The 9463-nt window shown below is 37.5% G+C and overlaps 1 protein-coding gene across 1 annotated transcript; it reads right to left on the reverse strand.

Moving 5' to 3' along the window:
- Positions 1-876: 876 nt before the first annotated feature.
- LOC107594913 (SUMO-interacting motif-containing protein 1-like) lies at positions 877-8112 on the reverse strand. Its single transcript, XM_016285123.1, has 10 exons — positions 7700-8112; positions 4260-5519; positions 3320-3570; positions 3029-3098; positions 2755-2918; positions 2535-2627; positions 1766-1897; positions 1453-1594; positions 1270-1354; positions 877-1151 (listed from the first exon to the last, which is right to left on the reverse strand). The coding sequence occupies exons 1-10, from the start codon at positions 7832-7834 to the stop codon at positions 928-930; spliced, it is 2556 nt and encodes an 851-aa protein (XP_016140609.1). The 5' UTR covers positions 7835-8112; the 3' UTR covers positions 877-927.
- Between the last annotated feature and the right edge of the window lie 1351 nt (positions 8113-9463).

Below are 9463 nucleotides of genomic sequence, written 5' to 3' on the forward strand. Positions count from 1 at the left end.
GTCTCAACCCCTAGTGAGCCGCCTACACAGAGTGCACCTGTGGTGCTCAGAAATGTTGTCTAGGTATGCAGCTCTTTAGGATTTGAGACACGGCCATTCTTATCCTACCAGTTAATTCCTAACGTTGTCTATTTCTGATAAGTTTTGGAAACAACGTGTTCTAAACCAAACTGATATAGCATGTGATTTTTCCATTTAATAAAACTTTATATTTGTTTTTATGTAAGAGATCATTTGTACTGAATGTGCAGGAAATTACTGTTCTACTATTATTAGGTTGTGATGCAGCTTTGAGCTATTATTTTGCCATTAATTTAATAATTAACAATAAATAAGTGAATAAATAAAATCCTAATTTTCTTACTGTTAAGGGATTAAATAAATTATTATACCCAGAATTTGGGCAAACTATTCATTTCTGTACACACAACCATATAAAGCTTTCATTATTTTATTCCTAAATATAAATGAAATGCCACACAACTTCATGAAAATTTTAGAAGCAGATGCACAGGAATAAATACAAGCAAACTGTCTAACAAAAATCCCACACACTGATATAGTTTGCGACTCATGTTTTAATGCAATGTTTAAAAGCAATTCCCAGTGAAGGTTGCATGACTGAAACCTTGTATTAACATAATATTTGAAGGCTATAGCAGTGTCTGGGTCCAGGATTCTATTTTTGTTAGACTATTATTTTTGTCTGCCGCAAATAAATATATATATACACCCATACTAAATGTTTAATGACTTAAAGTAACACTGGATGTTATGTGCTCCTATAGATGAGATAGTAAATCCATGGGGAGAGCATAATACTACTACTACTAATAACTGCTCTAGATTCGTTTGCGTAGTAAACACAAATTGTATAAAAAAATTTTTATTTAAAACAACTGTCAAAACAAAGCTATTATAAAAGGTTTAATGACTTGAAGTAACACTCGGCATGTCAGTTATGTGTTCTTGTAGTTGGGATAGTAAATCCTGCATTTCCACGGGAAGAGCATGGCCAATGTCGTCCGCTGCACGTGACTGGAAGGCGCCTGTTGCCTCTTGCACTGCTGAGCATTTCACCCGATCTTCCAGTGTCCAGATCGGAGCATCTCTTTTATCAAAACGCTCTGTGATGGGGCAGCGTAGATGCCCTGGGGAACAAAGGTTGTAAGGTCAGTTAAAAACTACAATGTAAACCTTATTTGATTACTTGTCGTCTTTATGTCTTATGTTATGTCTGAAAAAGCTGTGTTAGCACTAGTTCGCTACCTGTCACAACTTCTTCATAACTGAGCATCAGCATCCACAGAAGCTGAAGGAGTTCATCCCATTTCCTCCACTTCTCTGCTCCATCCTGGCACACCATGCAGGAAGAGCATATGAGTTCAGCTGTTATGTAGAATAAGAATGCAAAATGTTAATTTGTAATAAAATAGTGCAATGATGCTTTACAGAGGGGTCTGAGGCCAGTGTGGAGCTCTTGAGGTAGTGTAGCAGCAAGTTTAGAGATATGGGCTGATAAGTCTCATCCAGCAACCGCGTCAACAGCTCGCATCTCAGCAGCTTGCTATCCAGAGTCCTCAACAATAAAAGTCTAGCACACAACGAGAAAAAAAGCATAATTAGAAATGTACATAAATGCACTGTTACAATACAAACAGCAGCAAATCCTCTTCATTTAGAGAACATTCAATAAAGCTCTAAAGATTGGAATATGTAAAACAGTGCAAGCACTGATTATATTGGTTCTCTTTTTCTTTTTTACCTTATCTGTCTGCAATAATGCATTGTGTTAAGACAACTGAAGAGTTCTACTGAAATCTTTTCTGAATTGTAGGTGGGGTTCTTGTCCACCTCCAGGGCCAATGTTAACATCCTCTGAAGAGATAATACAATCCTGTAACAAAGAAAGTAAATGTCTTGATTTAGCAAAGAAAGAAAGAACAATCCAAACTGTTTTTCACAGACTGTTGTTGCACGGCAAAAATATATCACTGTTAGAAATGTTATGTTACACTACCGTTCAATGTTTGGGGTCTGTAAGATTTTTTTCATGCTCATCAAGTCTGCATTCATTTGATCAAAAATACAGTAAAACAGGAAGAGTGTAAAATATTACTACAATAAAGAAAATCCCATTTTCTATTTTAATATTTTTTTTAAATGTTAAAATGTATTCCTGTGATGGCAACACTGAATTTTCAGCAGCTATTATTCAAGGCTTCAGCATCACATAATCCTTCAGAAATCATTCTAACATGCTGATTTGCTGCTCGGGAAACATTTCTTAAATATCAATCATAAAAGTATTTTTGCCACTTAATATTTATATGCTAATATGATCGTCTTTTTCAGGATTCTTTGATTAACATAAAGAACAACATTTATTTGCAATATAAATATTTTGTAACATTGAAAATGTTAATGCATTCTTGCTAAATAACAGTAATTTCTTTTTAAAATCTTACCTTACTGACTCCAAACTTTTGAACGGTAGTGTATAATGCTAAAAAAAAACTTATCACTTCATTTACTTAAGATAGTTGTCCTCTTTCTTTGGATATTCCATATCTTTTGAGTGGTTCACTGACTCCTTTGCAGCATTCATCAACCAACTAATTATATCCCTAAGAACAAGAATCACAATAATAATTACATATATTAAATGAAATAATTACATAAATAATAATGTGCCAAATTAAAAACCAATTGCAGATTGCAAAAAAAGCTCCAGCAATAATGAGTGTCACTCACTTGACTTGCCCAATTGTTTCATTGCCACATGAAAGCATCTTCTTTGCAACAGACTGATGAAGACAATGACTCCTGAGTTTAAAATGAAAATCATCTTCTAAAACCTGCAACACGTATTGCAGGAGCAGGTACTGGACCTCCGTCCGCAACCTCCTAGTGTCATCCTTAAGACAGGAATAATGATGCGTGGCACGTTGAAAAAATAAAAGCATTACTTCATTATATTTTTAATATTACTTAATTATTATTATTTTTTAGTTCCAAATGTATCTACCTGTTCCTTCATAACTGACTTCATCAGTTCCCAATCCCATGGGACTGTCGAAGCATGCACAGGGTGGTACCTTAACATACAAAACAAACAACTTATAAAAGTTATCATGAATAATAAGTTCTACACATTTATTTTTTTTGTGAAGTGGGTGGATATTTCATGTTTTGGAGCACATGCACAACTTACCAGGCTACATTTCTGATTTACACTTGACTTTTTCATGAAAAATTTAATTGTTCATAATCCCATAACTGTTTTGAACCAAGCAGCTACAGCTGTGATTACACTCACCTCTGAGTCTTCATCAATAGGTCATAGGCCTCTATGACAAAAACATCAGGGCTTTGTGGGTTTAAGAGTATCCCCCTGAGCAGATGTGTCGTAATATCCACCGGTGGGTAATACCGAGGCTGAATGAAGTCAAAGAGCAGCTGAAGAGTGCCTTCTGGGTAATTCTCCTCAATGGTGCTGTAGACCAAGCTAAGGCTCTGACGGCATAGAGGCTCAGCGGGACCATAGTGTTCATCTTCCTCATCGTCATCCTGTTAAAAACAGAAAACAACTGACTGAAATCTATTTTGCTATGGATATTGTAGGATATTCACAAATGTTATGACATCTTCAGGGTGAGACTCAAGGGTGTGTCTTGCTGCAATTTTGGTCCTAAGGGCTGAAGTAAACACAAAAGACTGTATCATTCATGTTAAAATTATGTATGCACAGAGTAACAATTTGAAGACAACCACATTATCAATATTTTGTCAATTAAACAGATACTCCACCCAAAAATTTAATTAATTTACTCATCCTCATGCCGTTCCAGATGTATATGACTTTTTCCCTTCAGATGATCATGAAGATTTTTAGAAAAATAATAAAATATCTGTGAGTCCATTTGGGACCCCCAAAGTTAACACTACAAAAACCATACAAAGTGAACACAATGATAATCTATACTACCCCAGCTGATGAATCAGTGTCTTCTGAAGTGAAACAATAGGTTTGTTTAAGAACCGATGTATGCATGTTGTGAAACAAGAAGTGACAGTCCTCTGTGCTTTCGCATCTCTTCTCGCACGAGTTTCACATGGCTTCTTTTTCTAAAAATCTTGTTTCTGTTCATCTGAAGAGCAAAAAGTTATATACATCTGGAGTCAATGATGAGAGCATTTTGGGGTATTCCTTTAAATCAATCTATTTAAAAGTCAATGTGCATATCAAAACATCTTACCATGTGTGGAACCATTCCACTCATGCACTGATTCAATTTTTTGTACTGAGTCAGACAAATATGTTGTCTATCTTCAGTGTTGTTTTCAGAAAGATCTGACTCCACATTATCCAGCACATTTTCATTGCCATCATCGCTGCTTGTCTCCCAAAACCTGATGGGAGGGCTTTCTAGAGATCCTGCATCTAAATAATTTCTCTTTTGCTCTGTTCTCTCTGGAAATTTTGGCGAGGAAGACTGAGAAATGAGGAGGCTACTTGGTGAGCTTAGCGTAGACTGATCAGGGGAACGTGCTGCTGTGTCACTGGCAAGAATCTCTGTGGATGTGGGACTGTTGGGTTTACTAAGTCTAGACAAAAGTTCAGAGCTCCAGGGGGGCGATGCCCTAGATGAGGTAGGTATGGAGGGGGACGAAGGCTTGGGATGAACCTCATTTTTGCTGATATTCATCGTTTCACCATCCTCTTTTAATGAAAGTGTATTGGATACTGATGCAGTATGAGTAGCAGAGGGTAGCTCAGAGGTTTGAAATGACTGTTGACTGTTGTATGTAAACCGATGATTATTATCTTCAGACTTATTGGATGAATCAGAGAATATATAAGCATCTACCTCACTAGGACAGTAATATGGACTGTCAAGATTGTAAGGAGAGAGAACAGCGTCTTCCCATTTCTGCAATGAGTCAAGATTGTCTTCTTGGTCTGCTTCTATGCTGCAGACAGCTGGTGTACTTAGCTGTGTGTCTTTAGTGTTCTGCGATACATCTGCAATAGAGTCCTTCAATACTTCAGATTCATATTTGAACGGATTTTTACTTGTATCATTGGACCTGCAATGCTCCAAAGACTTATCCCAGCTCAGCTGCTCAGACGGCAAGCTTGAATTACAATTTGTGTCCTGAAGCAAATAATCTTCTGTTCTTTGGAGCACGTCTTTGAGAGTGTTCTCCTGACTGAGTGACTTAGAGGCAACAGACTGCACACTGCTTCCTACAAAACACCCTGAATTAGCCACATCTTTCCCAACGCTGGTTTGAGATTGTGATTCTTGAGCTTTTCCAAAAGATGCCAGTGTTACATGCACTTTCATGCCTCTGCTTTCTACTGACGGCAAAGTCGGCAATGGTTTCTGTACGTCAATATCATCAGGAGGATTATCTTCACTCAGATCTATAACTTCTAGGGAGGAGCATTTATCTTTTCTTGAGCACCTTCGCCATGGAGAGGTGAAGTTGTGGCCTGTGATATCGATGAGGACCTGAGACAAACAAATAATGAGCAAAGTAGGTGAAACCAAAAGAAATAGTGATAGATCGATATGGACATTTCTATGGCTTATGCCAGTACTGATAACTATAGAGCAGGTGACTGATGGCCAACATGTAATGGATACCAAATAGATAATAGATCAAAGTTAAATATAATAACAATGGTTACCAAGACTCCTTGAAGGAGTTCTTATTTTGCAACAATGGCTGACTGCTGTACATTATCCTAGGTATTACACCGCTTTGTATGCAAATAAATACATACATAGATATTAAACATTGATGAAAGTTTAAATAATTGTATTAGCTTACTTGCACAGACCATGAAGAGAACGAGCATGAGCTCAGCTCAGAAACACAGGTTACCCGGATGAGCGGTCAGTTAAACCTCGATTGGCCAATCAGAATCGCTTATTCCTGAGAGCCGCGTAATAAAATGTATGTAGCCTCGTGCCTGTGAAACTGGCTAATAGCAAAAGAAACTCAAAATAGTTCACTAAAATATTCACCAGTACCAGGTTGGTATTTATTTCTAACACAATGGAAAGCTAATAGGCTTTATGGTAAGATATAACAATGTAATCTTTTAAACGGGCATCAGTCGATTTATCGATTAACATAGCTTTAATATCAAATTAATTGAAAATGAAATCTAAAATATATAGGAATCCGTGTATCATTCGATCATTAGTTTTTTGATTTAATATTGAAAGTAGAAAAATGAGAAAATGGCTCCTTTTTCATTTTTTTGTTTTTTTTTCCATAAAACGAAAAACGAGAATTCAGCTTAAATTTTAGTTTTTCGTTCATGGGTGGAAAAATTAATAAACAGCTTGAATATTTGATTTCTACATGTGGGTGGGAATTAAACGCCCCTTTCTGCTGATTGGTCAGCCGAAGATCAAACCGTGCCGTCATCAGTTCTTCTGCAGTATCACGCAGCAGAATAATAGTCCTCTGCTGCTGCAGTTGTACGGATTAATAACCCATTTTATCAATTTCATATTTTTCTCATCAAACAGACTAATGAATATCTCGACACAACTCATACCGGGGCAGAGTCTAGACAGGGCTTTCTTCTGTGTAGACCAGCAGTTCTTAAAGTGATCGGGGGGCCAATAAATAATATAGCCTTAATATTGCTATAGCCTAAAGTATTTCCAGACTGTAAAGTCGCTTTTTTTATCATGATACATAGGCCTACAGTGATTTATTCCAAAGTGACTTATATGATGCATTTAATGTAAAATAATCTAAATGAAGCCTTTTAAAAGACGAGTATTCCCTGTGGTTCATGTTTGTGGCATGCGCCAGAAAGATGCTCAGCTGATGCAAAGAATAGAATTTATATCTACACAGAAGAAAACCCTGTCTAGACAATGCCCCGGTACGAGTTGTGTCGAGCTATTCATTAGCCTGTTTGTTTGATGAAAAAAAGATTAAATGTAGTTGCAATAAATGCGTTAAGAATCCATAACTGCAGCAGCGGAGGACTATTATTCTGCTGCGTGATACTGCGGAAGAACTGATGATGGCATGGTTTGATCTTCGGCTGACCAATCAGCAGAAAGGGGCGTTTAATTCCCACCCACGTGTAGAAATCGAATATTCAAGCTGTTTATTCATTTTTCTACCCATGAACGAAAAACGAAAATTTAAGCTGAATTCTTATTTCTCGTTTTTTGGAAAAAACGAAAAAGGAGCCGTTTTCTCATTTTTCTACTTTCAATATTAAATCAAAAAACGAATGATCCACGGATTTATAGGCCTAACATGCAATAAAATATGATTTACTTGTATCCAAGTATTTAAATTATATTCATAACTTTTTTTATTTTTGTTCTTGAAGGTTGTTGTGCTCTGTAAAGTGATAAAAATATCTAATATCTTTTAAATATCTCGAGTAACGTCACCTGTGCGCGTGCCTACGTCTCCTGCAGGCTGCAGCTACGGTTCGCGCGCGCCATTTATAAAAAGCAAAAACCACGTGCGGTTGGAAACAAGTGGACGTTTACGTACACTTTAATCAAATATGCTTTTTGCATATGTAAACCACACGAAGGTTCTCGTGTTCTGCGTAGGAACTGATAAAAGTGCAAGCGGCTAAAAACAAGCAAAACGTGAGTACGATACAGAAAAACAATTCTTGAAAATAGCAGGATAAACTTACAGGTGTGACGGGCAGCCATTGTGCTCGAATGAACGGAACTGCATCTTCTTTCTCTTCATTATAACTGCTTATGACCTCTAAATCAGAGTCGGCGTCGTCGTCGCTGCCCGAGCTGACACAAATAATATCCTCCATAATCCTGCCTCACCCTGTCCCATTAGTCATGTTTGTGCTGACAGAGAACAATCTTGAACAACAAAAATAGTTTGTCCAGGAGAGAACATTAATCGTAAAGTTATTGTTAGCTATTGCTTTCAAACAAGCCTCTACGAAAACAAATAATCACGTAGGTAAATGTCAATATCAGTGTCACATAGGTGGAAATGTTTTGGTTTACGAAGGAGGAACTTCCGCAAGTGGAATATTCCCCAATAGTATGTTCCTGCACAACAGGAGGCTGCAGGTCTAGGACCCTATTCTTTTGTAACAGCGCCACCTTCCGAATTGGATCACTAAAGATGGACGACATGGACAGCAATCAGAGTGAGTAACTTTACCGATTTTCAATTAAGTTTTATTTTATAACCTTAAAACGATGCACGGTTTACGTAGCCAACGTGAGAACTGCTAAGAAATAATAATGAATTCCCGATTGCTCGTTTTATTGATTATTACGATGTTCTTAATTCGTGGCCATGCTTTAATTAAGCTAAACCTTGTTGACATAATGACTACAATAAGTAAATGTAGCCAGCACGTTAATTAAACTTAATGATTAAAGCATGTTGATGTGAGATGTGTCAGTTTACCTGTAGCTTACTGTATTAGTGTGAAAACTTGTTTGATACTCATTGTTTTAGCATATTAGTTAAGTATAAATCATCTTTCATAATTAAACTGGGCTCATTGCTTGGTTGCACCACAATATGTATTATTAGCTTGTCCTTTTGGCAGTACTTTAGATGAATCTGGTTGATGTTTGAAAGGCATGGTCAGCGGTTTGCCTTGCTCCAAGGAGCTCTTCAGCCAGTCTACAGGGTGCTATCTCAGAGGAGATCCACATCCAGGCTGTCGATGAGCACACTGCAGAGGTAAAGAGACTGCTGGACCTCGTTGTGAAGTTACAGGGATCTGAGGAGCATTTAGTGGTATTTAAACAATGTTCACATTTAATCATTACAAACAAACTCATAGTAAATGTTCACCAAGGGCCTTAATTAGGATTAACGTTAACAATATATTTTAACTATGCTGCAGATTATTGTATCTTTATCTTAAATGTATCAATTTCCTCAAAATAACTGTTTTTGCACCATGGATTGCCCGTAGGGTGTACTCAACGGGAAGCCCTCTAAGTGGTCTCATAACCTCTTCCCGAGTGCCTGTCTACCTCGACAGTGAGGAACAACTGTCCAGTTTGCCGATCTGAGAGGAGTGCTGCATGGGACACCAACACAACAGCTTCACAGATGAAGTGCAGAGGTATGCCGGACCATGTAATGTGTTTGTGAGTGTCCTGCTCCTGCACTTACACAATCTACTGTATAAACTGCATGCTGGTGCTACTCGTGTATGGACCAATGTGTAATGGCTTGCTGTTCAGTAGTGCTATAATAGTATACTTAAATTAACTGCTTTTTCATAGGCCATCTCATATGCCCTGGCTGTCCTACGGAATTTCTCATTGTAGGAGGCTGAGCAGGTCTTCCTTTCTGGTCCGGATTATTATTACAGGTCAGAGTAGAATATTAATTATTTTTGCACAATGCCCAGTGCACCTTTTGTTACTGATATTTCTGTTAACCCAACAGTGATTGTTCTCTG

Source organism: Sinocyclocheilus grahami, unplaced genomic scaffold (genome assembly GCF_001515645.1).
Source record: "Sinocyclocheilus grahami isolate Dianchi unplaced genomic scaffold, SAMN03320097.WGS_v1.1 scaffold193.1, whole genome shotgun sequence".
In the NCBI taxonomy this organism is placed as follows: domain Eukaryota; kingdom Metazoa; phylum Chordata; class Actinopteri; order Cypriniformes; family Cyprinidae; genus Sinocyclocheilus; species Sinocyclocheilus grahami.

Bases quoted from the DNA above. Each gene is read 5' to 3' on its own strand.
- LOC107594913 (XM_016285123.1), bottom strand. From the start codon at position 7,834: ATGGAGGATATTATTTGTGTCAGCTCGGGCAGCGACGACGACGCCGAC. The intron at 3,099-3,319 runs GTGAGTGTAATC...TTGTATGTTAAG, and splicing joins CTATTGATGAAGACTCAGAG to GTACCACCCTGTGCATGCTT. The intron at 1,152-1,269 runs GTAGCGAACTAG...TTTGTTCCCCAG, and splicing joins TTATGAAGAAGTTGTGACAG to GGCATCTACGCTGCCCCATC.